Source organism: Podarcis melisellensis (assembly GCF_964234715.1).
Source record: "Podarcis melisellensis genome assembly, chromosome: 2".
Taxonomy (NCBI): domain Eukaryota; kingdom Metazoa; phylum Chordata; class Lepidosauria; order Squamata; family Lacertidae; genus Podarcis; species Podarcis melisellensis.
In genome coordinates this window covers 32949638-32968712 of record NC_138529.1, presented here as the reverse complement: position 1 = coordinate 32968712, position 19075 = coordinate 32949638, and the positions used below count along the sequence as shown (strand labels likewise).

At 44.6% G+C, this 19075-nt stretch overlaps 3 protein-coding genes and 1 long non-coding RNA gene across 6 annotated transcripts in view; 2 read left to right on the top strand and 2 right to left on the bottom strand.

Moving 5' to 3' along the window:
- The window catches only part of HID1 (HID1 domain containing), a 40562-nt gene extending 36396 nt beyond the window's left edge, over window positions 1-4166 (top strand). Inside the window, exons 18-19 of the mRNA XM_081899645.1 lie at window positions 596-754; window positions 2208-4166. Coding sequence (XP_081755771.1) covers window positions 596-754; window positions 2208-2271 — 223 coding nt within the window. The 3' untranslated portion in view covers window positions 2272-4166. The remainder of the gene's footprint in view (window positions 1-595; window positions 755-2207) is intronic.
- USH1G (USH1 protein network component sans) overlaps window positions 1-19075 on the top strand; it is a 162559-nt gene that overhangs the window by 115199 nt on the left and 28285 nt on the right. Inside the window, exons 2-3 of the mRNA XM_081899776.1 lie at window positions 16459-17442; window positions 18125-18215. The gene's annotated coding sequence lies outside the window, so the exon portion shown is untranslated. The remainder of the gene's footprint in view (window positions 1-16458; window positions 17443-18124; window positions 18216-19075) is intronic.
- On the bottom strand, window positions 3990-7250 carry LOC309363568. Of its 2 annotated transcripts, none has more exons than XR_014165406.1 (2): window positions 5107-7250; window positions 3990-4328 (listed from the first exon to the last, which is right to left on the bottom strand). It is a non-coding gene; the product is annotated as an uncharacterized lncRNA (long non-coding RNA). The 2 variants fall into 2 exon arrangements; XR_014165407.1 differs by having other exon boundaries at window positions 5149-7250.
- OTOP3 (otopetrin 3) lies at window positions 7571-15906 on the bottom strand. 2 transcript variants are annotated; one of them, XM_081899712.1, is made up of 7 exons: window positions 15801-15906; window positions 14712-15129; window positions 13869-14005; window positions 12797-12855; window positions 10978-11096; window positions 8554-9488; window positions 7571-7849 (listed from the first exon to the last, which is right to left on the bottom strand). In XM_081899712.1, exons 2-7 carry the CDS (start codon window positions 15106-15108, stop codon window positions 7679-7681), a joined length of 1818 nt encoding a protein of 605 aa, XP_081755838.1. In that variant the 5' UTR covers window positions 15109-15129; window positions 15801-15906; the 3' UTR covers window positions 7571-7678. The 2 variants fall into 2 exon arrangements, with proteins under 2 accessions (XP_081755838.1, XP_081755839.1); XM_081899713.1 differs by having other exon boundaries at window positions 14712-15126.

The following is a 19075-nucleotide window of genomic DNA, read 5'->3' as shown; positions in this document are numbered from 1 at the left end:
TGGAGCTCTTTGCTTTGCAGCTCCCAATTTGTAAAATGAGCCACGGGGTCCAGTTTTAGACTAGAACTGCAATGGGTGTGGGTGGCGTGGGCCCCTATTGAGATCACCCTCATTCCTTAATGGCTGTTAGTTGTGGAGGGGGAACTTGTTCACTTAATTTTTTTTTAGCCCATATGTAGAACTTCCTGTTGGCAACAGCTGTTCCAGAGGAGCAGTCTAGATCACAGCTGTAGGAAGGATTGTACCTTCACCCCCTGTGCCTGACCTCAACTGGAAATGTGTGGCTGCTTTTACAAAAAAGTACATTGCCTTGGACCTCCAGACACAGAGCTCCAGAGTTGTATGTAATTTAGCCCCTTAGTGTATTGTAAAAGCAAGCTTGGACCAATACACTAATGTCATTTTGAAGGAAATAACTGGACACTTCAATATGTTCTGCAGGGAATTCCTGGCAGTTTTAGAGAATTTCTAATGCTCTTTCATCTTGCCCTTGTCCGTGGAACTTGAGTGCACACCAATAAAAGGAAACTCTGTGGGTCACAGGTCATGTTTATTCTTCTGCAGCATCCATTTAAGTGTTCTCTCTTTTTTCCAGGGGCCTCACAGATGAGTCTGAGATTCTGAAGTTCTTGCAGCATGGCACATTGGTGGGGCTGCTTCCTGTTCCTCATCCCATCCTGATCCGCAAATACCAGGCTAACTGTGGCACTGCTATGTGGTTCCGCACTTACATGTGGGGAGTTATTTATTTGAGGTAAGTCGGCCCAAAACAACCCAAATTCATTTTTCTTCACTGATAGCATGTTGCTGACGAGTGGCCTGCCTTGTTTTCAGTTAAGTGGTTGGTACTAAAGGCTGCCTTCATAAGCATGAGGTGGAGTTATGCTGTGAATTTTAAATTTTGCACAAAGTAATGGATGCCAAGCCTGTCATGAGCCATGTTGTTAGGTTCTGTACAGAGAATGACATTTCATTTTCAGTAAGATCACTTTGAAGTGTAATCAGGGTTTTATCGGCATCTGAGAATAACGTACATTTAGTATTGAACTGGGCTTAGAATTTGAAAACAAAATGGCAATTCAAAATAATGTTTAGATATTGGAAATAAAAAGGGAGAACAATTATTCCTCAGGTGCCCTTAATATAGTATGGAGAGCATGGGGTTAAGATACAGGAAAGTAAATTTAAGAGAAAATCCATAATGGGTCATGTTACCTTGGGGAAATGGGAAAAAATCCTCCTCACAATAAGCGTCTATTCAGCCTTAGGCATCTATTCAATGTTCGGTTCTGAACCTTTAAGAAATGCTGGCATTTCATTTTTTGGATCTTTTACCCTCGGGCATGGGTGCTGGACCTGCGTGTATATTTCCCCTTCTCAGCTAAAGACGGATAATTTCAGGATTTAAACAGTATATTAAAACACAGGTTGCCCATCCTGGTGGTATGGAATAGTTTAATAATACTGCCATGAAGGAACTTGCAGTTGCTGTAACAATATCAGTAAGGAAATGGTAGACAGTTTATTATAATGTAGAATTATTATCTCCATGGGTGGAGAGAATTGCCTGGGTGGAGATAATTGTTCCAGTGTAACTTTCTGCAGGCATGGACATGGTGACAAGTAAATCTTTTCACAGTTTCTTGTACTTGTGATCTCTGTTATATGGATTACAAGTGGATCTGAGAGGTTGAAGCATCATAGGAAGGATATACTTTTAGCCAGTTGCAGCAGTGAGTTTACACTGTATACACAAGTTGTATATGTTTGGATGATCTGCATCACTTTGATTTGTTAATATTTTTTTTGAGTGTGGGTGTGGAATTTTTTTAAGGTGGGGGCCTTGGAGGAGAAAGAGTTATGAAGCCTCACCACTACTGATCTTCCACAGTTCTGTTTTGTAAAAGAAAATCTTTGGCATCTTCATTTTAGAAGGATCAGAAAGCAGGTGGATGTAGAATACTTTTATACGTCTGAGACTCTGGAGTGCTGCTTCCAGTCTGAGTAGAGCAGAAAGATAATGAAGAAATAGTTGGGGAAAGACATGTGACTGAGCATCACAAATAGTGCGGCCCTCAGCAACTTGTGTCTGTTGACCTCATGCGTTTGCAAATCTGTTAAAGTTTTGTGAACGTTGTAACTATCCTAGATGGGAAAATGCCGGGATTTGTGTTTGCCTAATAAAACAAACTTCTCTTTCTCTTCAGGAATGTGGATCCCCCTATCTGGTATGACACGGATGTAAAGCTGTTTGAAATTCAGCGAGTCTAAGGAATGGGGAAGAGAGGGAGGAACTTGCCCCTGTTGAGAGGGGAACACTGGAAACAAGGATCTTGCTGTGCGCTTCTTCATCACAGCTCTTCCTTCATTTCACTGCCTGCTGAGTGATCCAAAGGACAATCACCTCCATTTACTGACCTGCCACTTTCAAGCTGAGGACCCACCCCCCTCTAAAAATCTTCCCTCATCCCCAGCTCCCAGGGAACTTTGATGGAAGAATGTGCAAGGAAAGCTTTGGGTGGTTGCACTGAAAACCAACCCGTATATCACCATGCTGTTTTTCTGCTTCTGGGTGGGGTTCTGAACCTGACTAGCTGGAGAAGCAATCTTTTCATTCCCTGGTCAGATTCAGCCTTTCAATTAAAATATGCTGAATGTAAAGAATGATATAAAACTGGACCAATGAAGGAAGTGCTACCACAGAAGGTAGCTCTGTGGTTTCCCCCCTCCCAAAGAATGTATCCTACCACCACTTTTATGTTGCCCACCTTGCTGGTGTTTTGCTTTATTGTAACTACCCAGGGTGGAGTAGTAGCTTTTACTAGGTGGCTGTGGGGTTCTATTTATTTAAGTCACTTCAGGTTAATCTTCTGGGTCTGGTTGTTTCTTTCCTGTCACTGAAAATGTGCTTAACTACTTTGTATTGGTGCTGTAATGTAGCATCCACATTCCTCTTCCCTCGTCCTTCCTCCCTTTTAATGGTGGATGTATGTCTAAGATGCATCACACTGTGTTTGTTGCAGGAATTGTTTCTGGGAAAGCTGTTCTGAGGTGGGACATGTGGCGAGAGGGTGGGAGGGGGTGGACCCATGCTCTTTTTCAGGGATTTAGAGAATCGTTTTGTTGTGTTTAATGATAACTGTAGGCAGTAAGACTGCTAGAATGAAGTTTAATTATTTAAGAAGCTGCGCCGTGTGGCTTCTGTTCTGGGTTGCTTAAGCTAGATTTATAGATTCAAAGTTAGCAGGGGGAAATGGGAATTTCTCCCTAGCAGAATTCATGAGGGACTGGCAAAGGCTGGTCGATAGACCACATGCCTTTGGAATGTGTCTCTGAGGAATCAACATGAATTTGAAAAGTGTTCTTACAGAGGAATGTGAGTTTTCTATTTTCAGAATTTGAGATTTATGCTTAGACCTGGGTTAGCTAACATGAGTTTAATTAGTTTTGTATCTTACGATGCAAGCCAACATCCCCTTGCAAATATGGTCATGGAATGACAGGTCCATTTCTGGCTGATCACCACTTGAGTCTAAGATTCTTCAGACTCCCCAGAAGGCTCTCAAAGGGTCCAGGGGCCACCACCAGTTTGGAATCACAGTTTTTGTTCACTATGGGTAGTTCTTGCTCACTTACAGGAAATGAGAGATGTGTCATATTTTAGGTTATCCTAAACAGGATAGGGTAGGCTATCTTGGACAGAATTGGCAAATTCTAGGTTTTATCTGGAGCTTATTCTAAATATTTAGAAGATGAAAATAGATGAAGAATTTAAAGGACAAATATCCTTTATCTCACTCCTTTCTCATTGGCAAAACTAATCTATTCATCTCACCTTCCACCTCCACTGGCAGACTGAAGTTCATACTTTCCCTGGAATGTCTTTGATTTCTCAAATGTGATTTGGTAGTGCTCTGGCAAGGGTCTGGCTGAGTGTATCACACTGGACCAGACACTGATCTGTCCCATTCCCTTTCACACAGAGACGCTTTTGTGAGCACCCCATCTTTTTATTTTGTGTCAATGTGGGTTGTTCCTTGTGAATTTATCTTGACTTTTGCATTCGTTGGTGTTGCAGGTCTGCTCTTTGTTCCATGAAAAATCAGAGTTGCACTGTAAACTATTTGCTTTACATATAGAGATAAAATTATCTTAAAACACTGCAATGGGCTTTCCTCTGTGTCTGTATCTCTAGAAGGTTTATGAGTTTGTTTGGTACTGTTTGATTTATGATGATCTGGCGTCCTTTGCAACATGTAACTTTCCATTAAAGGCATGGCTGCACAGGAGTTCCCGATTCAACACGACTGCTAAACTGGAAGCAGCACCTGGAGAGAGATGTCACAGATAAGTTCAGAGCATTTGCACAGTCCCTTGCACCGATTAACAGAAAGCCATAGGGTGAACGTAGGCTCCAACTGGGTGCCATATTTATTAAAGGGTTTTTAAACTGCTTCCCAACAAATGTTTCTGAAGCAGCGCTCAACAGAAATATATTTTAAAAATTCATAAGCAACGAAATATACACAACTGTTTTTTAAAGCATATCTTTAAAATGTCAAACTGCAAAATTCTGTGTAATGTAATCCAGTATGAAATGGCTGGGTCATTTTGACTTTCTTAAAAAGATAAGAAACATCTTAAAAAGATAAGTGTTCAGTAGCTGCTAAAAGTAAAGATGCTAAGCACGTCTGTTCAGTGGGAGGCTGATTACTTAGAGCTACAGCCACAACACTAAAGACCCGCTTCCCGAGTTGAGATCAAATGTACTTCTGGGATATTCAGAACTCTTAACAACGCCCCATCAGAGGAATGCAATTGCTGAGCAAGGATATAGGTGGCAAGATGTCCTTCAGGTAACCTGGCCCCAGGTTGCATAGGGCTTTAAACACTGAAAGCAAACACTTGAACTGAGCCCTATAGCATTTTGGCAGTCCGTGCAGATCTCTTAGCGGAGGTGCTATATGCTGTTGGGAAGATGTTGCAGTTAACAGCCTGGTTGCTGCACTCTGCACTAACTACAGCTTTCTGGGAATCCCCGACATGCAGCACGTTGCAGGCATCCAGTCTTGAGGCCCCTAACTCCAGTGGCCACTATGGTCTTACCAGATGAAGCTGGTAAAAGGCACTCCTAGCAACCGAGGCTACCTGTGGCTCCAGTGACAAAGAGGGATCCAGGAGCATGACAGGACTCCATTCTTGTTCATTCAGAAGGGAGTGAAGCCCCATCTAGAGCAGGTAACTCTCCTGTTTCTTGGATGCAGGAGCCACTCGCCCACAAGGCCTCCGTCTCGACAGGGTTTAAATGTAGCTTAGGGGTCCTCACCCATCCATTCCTCCATGCCTGCAACGATCTTAGGGATTTGTCAAATTAGGGTGTACAGAAGAAGTCCATCTGCAGAGCAATATGAGAAACCAAAAGCATTGAACATGAACATGTGGAAATTTGAATGGGATGTTTAAAATCCTGACCAGCTTATGCAATGGATCTGTTTGAACTTAACTGTCGTAGGACAGGCCCAGCTCCCCATGTGTATACTCCAGTCCAGGCAGCCTCCCTTGCACATACAGAGTTCTTTGTTGCAAGATCTATAACCCTTTCCCTAATTCTCTCATTTAAAAAGAGGACTAACCTTCAGTAAGCTCCTTTGATGGGATCCTGTGCTTTTGCCCATGAGGATTGTGGTAATAATTAACTTTTAAGAGTGCTAATTTATCCAGCTTTTATTTCTTCTGACAGTTCCTGTTGACATAAGGCTGGGTAAAATTAACAGAGATGCAAAGTCCAAAAGCGTAAGACCTTTTGCCCTATAAGTCCAAGTGAAATAGTCTCCACACTGTTTGACAGGCATGGGAACCTAAGACCTGTGCATACTGTTTTTGCCTCTCATAACTCTTTATTATTATTATTATTTTTAAAAAGGATGTCAGGCCCATACCTTGACCAAGAAATTGCTTGAGAGTGGTTTATTTTGCAAGAGAGTAATAAAACGAGATGTTTACAGTTCCATCTATTAGCCTTTGGCAACAAGAAGAATTTAGATAGTGCTAAAAGATGAATTGATTGCAACGCCAGGAGCAGCTTTTAATCCCTTATATAATGGATCACCAGGCTGAGCCAAGACCTATTATAATTTAGTGGCAGCTTTTCATTGTGTTCTACTGGCTTTTCTGTGTCCTGAACATGGGTGAAATGCAGATTGCACATGCAATAAACTTTAACATTTAGCTAGGCATCTTAACTGCTTAATGATGTGGCTTTTCAAGGTTCACCACAGTGCCATCACTATTGCTACAGATCAAATGCAATTTCTTCAAAACTATACATCACATCTCTTAAAATCTATCTGTTCCCAGTTCAGTGTTACTAGATAAATCATGGAAACAGAATTAGACTATTGGCCCATGCTAACTTACAAAATGTGTGATTGCATTCTGAACACTTTATACTCCTTGTCTTATTCCATCATGTCCTGGGGACGTCCTCTAAACAAGGCTTTCCAGTGGGAATGGGACAACTATTGAGGCAATGTGAGTATCCTGAGGGTACCTTTCCACACCCCCTAAAGTCCTATTAATTGTTGTAAACCCCTGACAATAAAAGGATAATAGCCCAGTGTCAGCAGAGATCAGAACTCAAATCATCTTTCCCTCAGATACAGTAGTTACTTTGAAGACAATATTGGAAAACTGGTGTTACATATTTTCTTGTTCCTTTTCTGCTTGATACCTGGTTATGTTTCAGTCTTCCTGAGCATTACTACTTGTGTTATATGCCTATTGAGGCAACATGAAGGACAAAACTCCAAAAGCATCTCTGGACCTGCCAGACATACATCAAATTCAGACATTGTGGTTTGTTAACTCTTTAGATGTGGATGGGTGTTAACACGAGTATTCGCTTACCATGTCCTTTTCAAAATGCCTCTGGCGACCCGCTTCTCAGTCTCTGAAGGCTGGTTCTTGCACCCTAAAGGACTGACATATTCATGGAAGGTGACAGTTTTGCTGAAGGGATTGTTGGGCCCAGCTCAGTTCCCACATCTTCCAAGTCTTGTGTTTCTCATTAATGGTTGTTTAGCATAATTGTAGGGACACGGGTGGCACTGTGGGTTAAACCACAGAGCCTAGGACTTGCCAATCAGAAGTTTGGTGGTTCGAATCCCCGCGATGGGGTGAGCTCCCGTTGCTTGTTCCCTGCTCCTGCCAACCTAGCAGTTCAAAAGCACGTCAAAGTGTAAGTAGATACATAGGTAAATGGCATTTCCGTGTGCTGCTCTCGTTTGCCAGAAGCGGCTTAGTCATGCTGGCCACATGACCCAGAAGCTGTACGCCAGCTCCCTCAGCCAATAAACCGAGATGAGCACTGGAACCCCAGAGTCGGTCACGACTTGATCTTGTGGTCAGGGGTCCCTTTACCTTACTAGCATAATTGTAATTAGAGGTTATAATGTACACAGAATGTGTCAGTTCTATAATAATCTGTTATGACATAGTAGGCTATGTACTAAGAAGGTTAAATTTACTTTGATTCCCCCACCCCAGTGTCGTAAACTGTTCAAACCGTAGCCACAATTTCCACTTTTTAATGTCATAGTCTCATAACAGTTACTGGTTTCCATAAATATTTCAGTGACGTTTTCACTCTGCTTTCAATGTATGAAGGCTTGAGTTGAGTTCAAGCAGATCGGTACACCTCCAGAAGATCGCCAACGGAATGCATCCTGTAGAACACACCCAAGGGAAGCCCGAAATTGACGATAACAAACCAGGTAGAGTAGCCATAAAATGATTTCTCTATTCCATTCTCAAACACCGGATGTGCTCCAAATGATGGCATGATCCACAACTGAAAAGGGGTGTGAAAAGAGCAAAAACCAGAGAATGTTTGTCAGTCGAAGCTCAGGGAAGGGGGACAGTTAATATAGAGATACCTCAAGGTATTTTTTTGCCTTTGATTTAAGTCCCCACTTCCTGTTCCTCCTTTTCCAGTGACCTGAAAATCAAAGCAACCTTGGTTCCATGTGCCAGGGTTGTCTCCTGCTGCTGCTGATCCCATATACAAAGGTCTATCTATCCTCTTGTTTTCTTACCCCTCCCTCCCAGTACTGTTTTCCCTAGAAAGAGATGCCAGAGCTCACAATGAACATCTCCCTCATTCTCTTAGAATGGCAATGATGCCCACTTGAGAGGTGCCAGAGCTGAGCTCTGGCTGAAAAAAAAGCCCTGTCCTGACCTTATATTAAGGAAGAGCAAGCCATGTTCTCCTGCATTGCGGATTTTAGAAGACATATTTCATGGGTGCCCTAGGAGTTACTAACAAGCACAGTGGTGCCCACAGATAGTGTGTTGGCAAACTCTGCCCTAACTAATATTAACTGCTTGTAGCTTTGAGAATTGTCTTTGTCTCAATGTAAGAGGGAAAAGTGAGGGCTGGTGGCAGCATACCTCAAGTTTAGAGATGGGAGCTGCTCGTGTTCCTGGGCTGGCTTTGGGGCTCTTCACTACAATCCTCACCTGAGTTTTCTATATGCACTGAAGTCAAGCACTTACTATGATGTTGCACATGATCAAGAAGCTAGAGATCTCTTTCAGAGCTTTCCTCTTCCAGTTCAAATGGCTGTAGATCTGGATGTAGGTTTGTGAAGCTTTCCGGATGTCCTGCCTTCTCTCTTGGTTGTAAACCTTTGGGACGCTAGTATCTTCGCATTTCTCCCCTTCATTTGGATCTGCCTCCTTGTTGGCTGCGGATGAGACAGGTTCTTGACAGCCAGGGGATGCAATCATGTGTTCACTGGGTGGGCTCTGGGTTGAGGTAGAGCCATTCCTGGAATGTTCAGCCTGGCTGCGACCTTCATTTGCCGGCAGTGGCTGTCTATGGAGCCCTTCAATAATGAAGATGTTCTGGGTGATGTGCTGAATGATGAGGCTCACAGAATAGGCTAGGATGATGCTGTTCAACAAATCCGTTGGGTCTGTGGCCACAATGGCCACAATGGAAAAGTAAGAGATGCCGATCTGGCCTAAGGCTGCTCCCATGAGCAATATCACATCGAGGCTTCGTGTTGGGTTTTTTAGCGTGTCCAGCTCCCTCTCTTCTAAGCCATGGGTGATGGTTCCAATTAAGGCTCCTAGTGTCATCACAGGCAACAAAACAATGTAGTAGGAATAATAGAGAATGAATGCTTGATGGCTCGGGGAGGAGCTGGTGGCTTGGACCTGATACATCATGAAAATGCAGATGCCAGCGATCACTGCGAAGATGCCCAGCAGCGGCCCGAAAATGACCCCATGTGGTTTGAATCTGGGCTTGGCAGAAGTACTATGGTGCTGAGCTATGCGCCGGCCCACGTTCTTCCACATGACATAAAGCATGGAGCAGCAGATCAGGCAGTATTCCGTGTTGAAGGGGTACAGCAAAATATAGCCATTCTGGAATACCTTGCAGCCTGTTTTGTTGGAGCACCTGCAGGAGCTGGTCCCATTGCCTGGAATAAGATGGGGAGAATGGCAGGATGTTATTAGAAGACTTCTATGAAGTTTGCATATGAAAAGGTGCTGGAATCAAATGCTGATACTCAACCTGCATGGGGCAATTCTGCCTTAACCCATCAGTATTGGCACACATTTCTTTTTGAAAGGCACATGACTCTATTTCTGTTCTTGGCTCCTTGTGAATTACGCCTGATTGCAGCTCTGTGTGTTTTCTGCTCTTGTCTGTTTAATACTGGCATTTTAAGTTATCAGGACAGGCACAGACCAAGTAATCCAGTGATTAGACTACAGTTTGGCACATTACAAGTAAACTGGACATATCTGGAGCCACCAATGACGGTACTATTGTTGGACCATTCTCCCCTCTCTCTTACGCATCAAGGTACAGGACTGGAACTCTAAATTCTGCAATACAGTTGGGAAAGGAGGCATCAGATTGACTGGGTTTCTATTGAAGTGATGGACATGAGGCAGGAGTTGATAATGCAGGTGAGCTGCACACAGGTGAGCGGCATGCAAGCTGCCGGCCAGCCCCGTGGAGCCTCCTTTTATTGAGACAAATATGCAAACCAGGCAGATACATTTTGGGCTGTGACCTTTACACATCTTCCGGTCCTGAGATCGTGGGGTGGTACAAAGGTATTTTGGCACCTGTTTCCACCCCGTCATTTTCCCTTTGCACAGTGTATGACGAAGGAGACAAAAGGTCTCAGAAACAAAGGTTACAGACAGGGCACTGCAGACTACTGAGACCGCAAAAGGTTAGACAGAGGCAACCATGTTCAGACAGCCGTGGCTTTGTGAGGGGTGTATGTGCTCTGCACCCCAAGGTCATGTGTGCAGGCAGGCTGAGGCTGCCTGCGGGTGGGGAGTGTGCTCCTTCCGGACCCCACTCCCCACTCCGCGATCATCCCTACATTCTATTCCTCATATAGGTCTACAACAGGCATGGCCAAACTTGGCCCTCCAGCTGTTTTGGAACTACAACTCCCATCATCCCTAGCTAACAGGACCAGTGGTCAGGGATGATGGGAATTGTAGTCCCCAAACAGCTGGAGGGCCAAGTTTGGCCATCACTGGTCTACAAGAAGCAGGACCTCTCCACCCCCAAAATGGTTTTGCATATAGAAAACCATTTGTATTGTTGTATTCATGTTCTGCTTTTGGGCTTGGCTATGTTGAAAACAGGATGCTGGACTATAAATGATCCATCAGGGCTCACTTAATTTCAGTGAGCAAATAACCCACCCTGCTTTCCGATCACCTAAGCTATCAATAGAGTTTATAACCTAAGTTAGCATCTTATTGCATGTGATGTCTTCACAATCACAGTTTGTCTGTGTGGAAATGTGCAAAGCTTTCTGCTCACCTGGCATGTCCCCCATTTTCCTACTCTACCCTTTTTAAGAAGATGAAGAATGTATCTTGTTTTTGGATCTCTTGCCCACTTTAAAATAAAATAAAATAGATAATGAACCTTGCCTTCATATCTCTGCATGGTATTGTTTTGTTCTGATTCAATTTCCTTGTGAACTGAGTCATCGGTCACTGCTAAGAGCCACAGCAAGAGGTTAATGGCTAAGGTCAGCATTAGCCCACATCTGTCAAAAAAGAAACACATGTTTATAGTCTTTTGACATCGGTCTTTTATTAATGAAGCTGTATTCTACCTGTTCTCACAGTACTGGTGTTCAGTTCTTTTGTTGGTAACTGAATGGGGAACTTGACTGACCTTTCCGTGTTTGAGTTAACATAGCAAAGTTAAGGGCTCATCCACACTCTCGCTGGTCCCATGCCCAGATAGCACAGGTCCAATGGATTTTGGCTTTTCCCAGGAAAACCCGCTCTCTATGGCTGAATGGGAGCAAACTTCAATCTGTGGAAAGACCAATTGATGTTTTCTCTGATTCAGTGGTAAAGAGCAGAGTTTACCTGGGGAAAATTGGCAGGACAAACGGCTGTGTGAAAGTCCTTAGTTGTGTGGCTAACGCAATCCAGCTCCATGATTCTGTTCCAGTTGTGGAGTCTGGCATCAGGAGCAGAGATCAGCACCCTGAGGGCTTCCTCTTTCATTAATGAAAAAGGTTCCTACCTAGCCTGCAAAGCTGCAGAATAAACTTTGAATGTAAAAGGTGTTTGTGAGTGAGAGAATGAGTAGGCGAGGGAGAGAAGGGCTATCCCAAGAGAAACAACCTAAACACCTTAATGCCATTTCCTTGAATCAACTTCTGATCATAAAACTTCAGTAAATACAGTTTGGGCTGCAGACAACTAAGTTCTACTCAACATAAAGGTAAAGGGACCCCTGACCCTTAGGTCCAGTCGTGACCAACTCTGGGTTGCGGCGCTCATCTCGCTTTATTGGCCGAGGGAGGTGGCGTACAGCTTCTGGGTCATGTGGCCAGCATGACTAAGCCGCTTCTGGAGAACCAGAGCAGCGCACGGAAACGCCGTTTACCTTCCCACCAGAGTGGTACCTATTTATCTACTTGCACTTTGACTTGCTTTCAAACTGCTAGGTTGGCAGGAGCAGGGACCGAGCAATGGAAGCTCACCCCATTGCGGGGATTCGAACCACGAAGCTTCTGATCAGCAAGTCCTAGGCTCTGTGGTTTAACCCACAGCGCCACCCACGTCCCCCTACTCAACGTAGACCCATTGAAATGACCAACCCTTAGTTATGCCTGTTAACTGCTGTGGGCCTACCCTTAGTAGGGCAACAACTGGATGCAATCTTATATAACTAGTGCTAGATTCTGCATAGCAAAAGCCTGTTGGATCAGGCCAGTGACCTATTTGGTCCAGCACTCTATTCTCACAAGGGCCAGCCAGAAGCTTATTGAATACCAGTTGCCCCAAAGCAGGACTTGAGTGTCAGTCTCCCCACTTGCGATTCCCGGCAACTGGTATTCAGAGACCTACTCTAATGGTAGAGGTAGAATACAGCCATTGCAGCTAGTGGCCACTTATTGTCCACGAATTGGTCTAATCCTCTTTTGAAACCATCTCAGTTGGTGGCCATTGCTACCAACAGGAGCAAATCCCATAGTTTAGCTGTGTGTTGTGTGACAGAGTACTTAATTTTGTTAAGGGTGGGGAATTGGTGGCCCTATGAGATGCTCTTCTCTCAACTCACATCATCCCTGACCATTGGCCTTGTTGGCTGTTGGTGCTGATGAGAGTTGGGGCCATAACACCTGATAGGCCACAGGTTCTTTGCCTCTGTTATGAAGTGAGCCCCCACTGCTCCCGTTTCACCATTACGATTTGTAAAGGTTTCACGCTGCTTCTGTTTTCCTACCTGGTGAAGTTGTGGTGAACCTGGGTGCAGTCCTTTGCATGACACCATATAAAGTAAGTCTGAAATCAATGCAGAGAGGAAAATTAGTGTGGCAGCAAGAATGAAAACAGTTTTGTACAAATAGCCAACATGTAAAAACCACTTAAAGGCTTTCTTACAATCAAGCAGTATATACCGTATTTTCCACCCCCCATTTGGGGGACTCCAAATTAAGAAAACACCCCTCAGCACTACCCATGTATAAGATGAGCCCCAATTTTTAACCTAATTTTTTGGTTAAAAAAACCTAGTCATAAACAGAAAAATACAGTAAATCTTGTTAGATAAATTAAGCATGTTGCTTGTATTTTTGTACAGGTAATTGGGGCACAATACATTCCTTGCCCTGGGCACTGGCAATTCAAGCTATGCCACTGGGAGGGAGTGGGCCATTTGTTCTGTGTTGGGCTACAGATACTTGAATGTAACCTTGTTAGCATTTGAACATCTCCTGAGATGTAACCAAATTCTACACTATGGGTCCTGAGATGTAGGAGCAAGTTTTTGTCTATATGTGGATAATTTTCGAACTGCTCCAATTTTTGTCTGTTACTTAGAATTACCAAGCAATGCCAGGTACAAGGCTGTTAGTACTTAATATAAAGCTGCAGTTTTGAAGGGCACTTTTGTGGTTTCCCCCTTTCTCCCAGTTTGTTGTAACTTTGCAACTTTGTGTTTTGCCTGTCTGCCCTCTTCCCACTTTGGGAGTCTCCTGTTTGCTGCAGTGGATAAAATGTGAAAGGACCAGATTGGAAATGGGAGAAACGGCAGCTGGTCCCCCCACCCCACCCCGCTCCTGCAAATCTGAAGGTTTGGAGAAAAACTCAGGAGTTGAAGGCAAGCAACCCTCTGTGTGTTTGTGTGTGTGTGTGCGTGCGTGTGCACGCACGCACGCACACAACTCTTAGAATGGCAGCATATAATATCATTGTGTTTATACAATAATGTGTATATATACTTTTGATACCAATGATAAAAGTGAGCTCTTTTGTTAGCAAAGAGGCTGGGCTGTAGCAAAAGCAGGAGCTAATACCTGAATGCAGATGAAGAGGATTCCTATGGATGGGAACAAAAGGGCCACCTGGGATTTACACTGAATATGGATAATGTTGTACCCAATCCGGAACATGTGCAGGAGGACACTGCAAGCGCCAAACAGGATTAGAGAACCTGTATGAACACACAAACCAACCATATTTTGTCAAGAGCTAGCTAATAAGAGCAGTCAACCTGCGAGGTGGGGGTCCTGTTTCAGCCTGAGCACCGCATTCCCTTCTGGGCAACCAGTGGTGGGTGGGGGACCAAGGTAAAAGTGGGTGGAGCATTAAATGCAGATTTTACCTTTGTACAGGTAGCTGCTTTCTACACACACATTCTTCTCCCTTGCTTGTCTAGTTAGGAGGCAGACATGAGCAGAGTTCATGGATGCATTGCAGCCAGGAAAAAAACACTTGCAGTGTGTGACCTGGGGAGAGTTCCAAGGGCCAGACAGAAGGACAGGGAGGGCCACATTTGGCTTTGAACCTGAGATCTCCCACCCCTGGTATTAAATAAAAGCACCTTTAAAAAAACCAAGCACAGTGCAAAAGGGAATGCACCAACAAGGTGTGCGAATGTCCCCAGAGTTTGTAGTATGTGTCTTTTTTTTTAATCTGTACTTCTTAGGCTGCCTAAAAACAATTAGTGAACCATCTCTTCTAGAGCTTCCATAGCCCACCATTAAGGTTTCCCCCAAGATGTGACACCGCCCACCTAAGAAAAAGGTACTTGGGCCTATTAACCAGGTAGGTGCCCTAGGGGCTATGCTTGGATCCTGGTATGTGAAGTACTCTAGACACATTGTCAGGACGTTGTAGATGGTGGCAGCACTGCTTACCTTTAACCCACATGGGCCCTGCATGGGCATCCCGGTACAAGATAGCGTGTGGCTTCCTCCTGGTGAACAATAAATAGCTTGCCATCCAGCCTAAGGCCAAGACCTTGAGGATGGAGAGGAAGATCCAGACGTCTTCCAGCGTAATGACCACCTTGTTGAAAATCATGCTGCAGATGAAGGCACTGCCCAGGAACACCACGTTCATGGCCATCAGTCCTGAGAAAAGCCGCCCGGCCTTCTGGGCCTGCTTGTCGCGGAGGAGCAAGGAAGAGCAATGGCGGTGTAGCCACGACTTCTCATAGTTGATCTTCCAGCCCTCTGGGTTGGGGGAAGCAGTCTCATCTTCTCCAGCTTCTTGGGGGTGGTGTCTCTGATGCGCTGTTGCTTTGATATCCATGGCTGGGTGATGCTTTGGCTGCTGGGTAGGAAGAGTTTGCTTTTAACCCCCCTAGACATTTAACAAAGGTTGGGTCATTGACACCATACGTGCAGGACCAAGAGGTGGTTGTTGGACTAGACTTGACCAAGTCTTTACTCCAAAGGAAGCTGCAGATGCTAGTGGGATAGGTTCGGGGTGCTTCGTATGAAGCTGTCTAACACTAAGATCAGCCGTCTACCTCCCTCGGCATTGTCTATACCAGATGTGGGAAACCTCTTTGATTCTGAGAACTACCGTACTTCCTCAGAGGCAATCTTCTAGATTATGATTTGCAGGCACAGCTTTTCTTATTCTTTGTGACTATTAAAGGTAAATGAATTCTGTCCTCTGTGAAATCTCTCTCCCCCTGGTTTCCTGTTTCTCTTAAACCCCAAATCCTTAAAAACAAATCAGAATTGGTCATTTAACAGGCTGCTATTATTTTCCGACTTAAACATACCATGACGGGTTTTATCGGTTCAATGTGTCCTCATTGGAAACCGTCCAATTACATTTCAAAAGGAATGTTTAAAATGCATCCATCTTCTTGTTACCAAGCTCCCAGAGCCACAATGTTTCTGGGATCCCTGATCAACCCTAAATCAAATCCCCAGCAATGAGGAGAAGTTCTAGAAAATGCAGTATAAGGAATGTGACTTCACACTTCTTACCTCGCACTTGATCACTGGCAGCTTCAGCAGGAAAACTGGAATAGTGGGAAACGGTCTTATGCTACATCTTCCAGGGAAACATAACTAGAAACAGGTAGTAGTAGTAGTAGTAGTAGTAGTAGTAGTAGTAAAAGGCATTCCTTCTCCAGGGCTGCGAAGCCCTTTCCTCTCAGAAGGACTGAGAAATAGTCACAGGCAAGCCTAGCTGCCAATAAAAAGTGTAGTTTGCATTGATTTTTTCCACTTGTTTACTTTGGGGATAGTCGTGTCATTATATTAATTACCAGGCTGAGAGGTTCATTAGAGCTGGAGAGTCCAACCAATGGGATCCAGCCACCCTCATGTACACCTGCTTGGTCAGCTCACGTTAACAGTTTAAGTCTGCAGCACAGGATGTGCCGAGTGCAAAACCACAGAGCTCCATGACTAATGCCGCCGAGGCTGCAATTTGAGAGGAATCCAGGGTGCGAGAAATGGGCCTGTTCTAGGCTAACTGGATCGCCTGAAGTTTAATCGCTGCGGACTGCTACATGATCTGAATCTCTGGCCCATGTTCTTCAGAGGTTCAGAAGTTCTCCCTTTGTCATCTTGGACTCTTGTTTATTTTCTGTACAGTTGTACCTCGGGTTACATACGCTTCAGGTTATATACGCTTCAGGTTACAGACTCCGCTAACCCAGAAATAGTACCTCGGGTTAAGACTTTGCTTCAGGATGAGAACAGACATCGTGCTCCGGCGGCACAGCAGCAGCAGGAGGCCCCATTAGCTAAAGTGGTGCTTCAGGTTAAGAACAGTTTCAGGTTAAGAATGGACCTCTGGAACGAATTAAGTACTTAAGCCGAGGTACCACTGTACTCCCTCTGAGGAAAAGTTGCTTGACCAGAACAATGCAAGATTTGCAATTAGATTAAGGAAGGTATCGCCATAAGACATGGCTATTGGTAAAGATGGAGCAAGGATCAAATAGGGTTTGATTTCTTGACATGCATTGGGACAGGAGGGGAAGGAGGCACTGGCAGGTGCTCTCCCAATGTCCTAGCAGAGCGTCCTTGTTATGAAGGCTGAAGCTCCATCTGCAGTATGCATTTTAAGCAGTATTGTAGGCCAGGGAATGGCTGGGCACCACAGAGGGGTGGCTGGATACTGATAAGTGGGCATTGGGAGCAGGGGAGTTGGAGGCTGGTGTGGAAGAAGGGATCCATGACCTGGGGGAATCTGTAACAGCCAGGAGATGGGAGTCAGAGGCAGGAGAAGCGGCAGGATAGAGGAGTAAAGATCAGGTGCAGGAGGTGGGAAAGAGAGGTCAGGCTGCTGTAGTGTCAAGGCCTTCCACACCTCCTGCCCCCAATGTCTGCTGCTCCACTGTCTCCCAGGACCAGAGCAGGATTGAAAAGGGAGAAGCTGAAGGTTACATGCAGGTGGAGTCTTTGCCTGCTTGCACACAGCAATGTGTCAATAAAAAAATCAGGTCATAGGAAGTTTATGTAAAGCATCAAGATTTGTTCAAGCGGGTTGCACAGATGCTATCATATTACAGAATATAATACGCATAGGACGCTCCAGTATGCATCGCTTCAAGCTGCTCTCACCCACAGATAAATGCCCCAATGATGTTTTGTCGATGAAATCACCTTTTCTGCGGTGGGTTTTTGTCTGTTTGCAGAAAACTTTCCCCCCAGTTCTTAGAATCAATAGTCTCCAGCTTTGGAGGTGATTTGAGTGGTGACCAGGGGCGGAGCTTTGTCAGTGATGGTTATCTGGTTAGGTCCCTAAATACATTTATGTTTGTGTTTATTCTCTTTAAGCACCAAGTGAAAGTCGTTTTGTTTAACCAAGTTTTAGCATGAGCAGGGGGAAGCTACAGAGAAGCAGCAAGAGGGCCTTCTGGGTAGTGGCACCCTCCCTGTGGAATGCCCTTCCATCAGATGACAAGGAGATGAGTAACTATATAACCTTTAGAAGACATCTGAAGACTGCCCCATATAGGGAAACCTTTTTAGGGTTTAATGTTTTATTTTGTTTTTATATGTGTTGGAAGCCTCCCAGAGTGACTGGGGCAACCTGGTCAGATGGGCGGGATACAAATACTATTGTTGTTGTTTGTTGTTATTAGTATTATTATTATTATTGCATTTGAGGAGGACACAGGACAGCACCAGAGAGGGGTGTGACTTGGGAATGGGAGGGTTTGAGGGCTACATATGGTCCTTGGGTCTGAGATTCCTCACCCATGTTTTAGCAGTTTGACTGGCTTTTGCTATATTACGACACTAGCGCTTATGCTCTCCTGTGTAATTCTGTTAATATTGCCTTTATTTGATAGCAACGTTGTTTTGAAAAATGGTTTCAAAAGCCACGTTGGGGACCAAAGAGACTCCAGCCCAGGAGCTGCCTGGTTCAAGCCTCGTTCAAAGGTAAGTCCTGGCAGACACTGTTAGGTAGCAGAAATCGGCGACATCTTTGAGACACCCCCCCAAACATGGTCATATTGCTAAGGGTGGCACACAGCACAGTGGTGAGCATTTGCCTCTCATTTTCCCAAGCACGCTGGCCTTCTTGCACCTGTTTGCTGGGCAATTGTAACTGCGAGACCCCTGAGGCTGCTGCATCTTCTTCTGAGACTGAAACGTAAAGCGAATGCACACATGCGGCACCCTCTCAGAGTGAAGAAATTGGGGAAGACTGCTTGTGCAGTTCTTGTGTTTTCTAACAACGCTGACACATCATGAGCAGCTAAAGTATGAGAGCTTTCTTATCATTGCCCATTAGCAAGATTAGAGCCATTGTTAAGTAATTAGACAGTGAAAAGTCTTGGCTTTTGTGTTGGCCTTGGTTCAGTCACCAACGACTAATGCGGCCGCTTAACACACCTGCCGCATTTACAACATGGCAACTTTTCTGCAGGGCTGGCCTGAAGCAGAACAACAAATGTCACTCCCCACACCGACCCCAAAAGTTAGGTACCCAAGACTGGCTAAGTTATTTTGGCATCTGAGGCAAAAAAAGTTCAAACGTACCTCTCTCTGGCAGTATACATATAACAATGCAGTTAAACTTCTTACAATTTGTTGGCTTTTTGTGGCAATCCAAAATTAGGGACCTGAGGGCCACCTCATGTTGTCTAATGGTAGAGTTGGTCATGTGGGGCCTTTCTGTAAGCATAAATGTAGAGTGGTACCTCGTGTTAAGAACTTAATTTGTTCTGGAGGTCCGTTCTTAACCTGAAACTGTTCTTAACCTGAGGTACCACTTTAGCTAATGGGGCCTCCCGCTG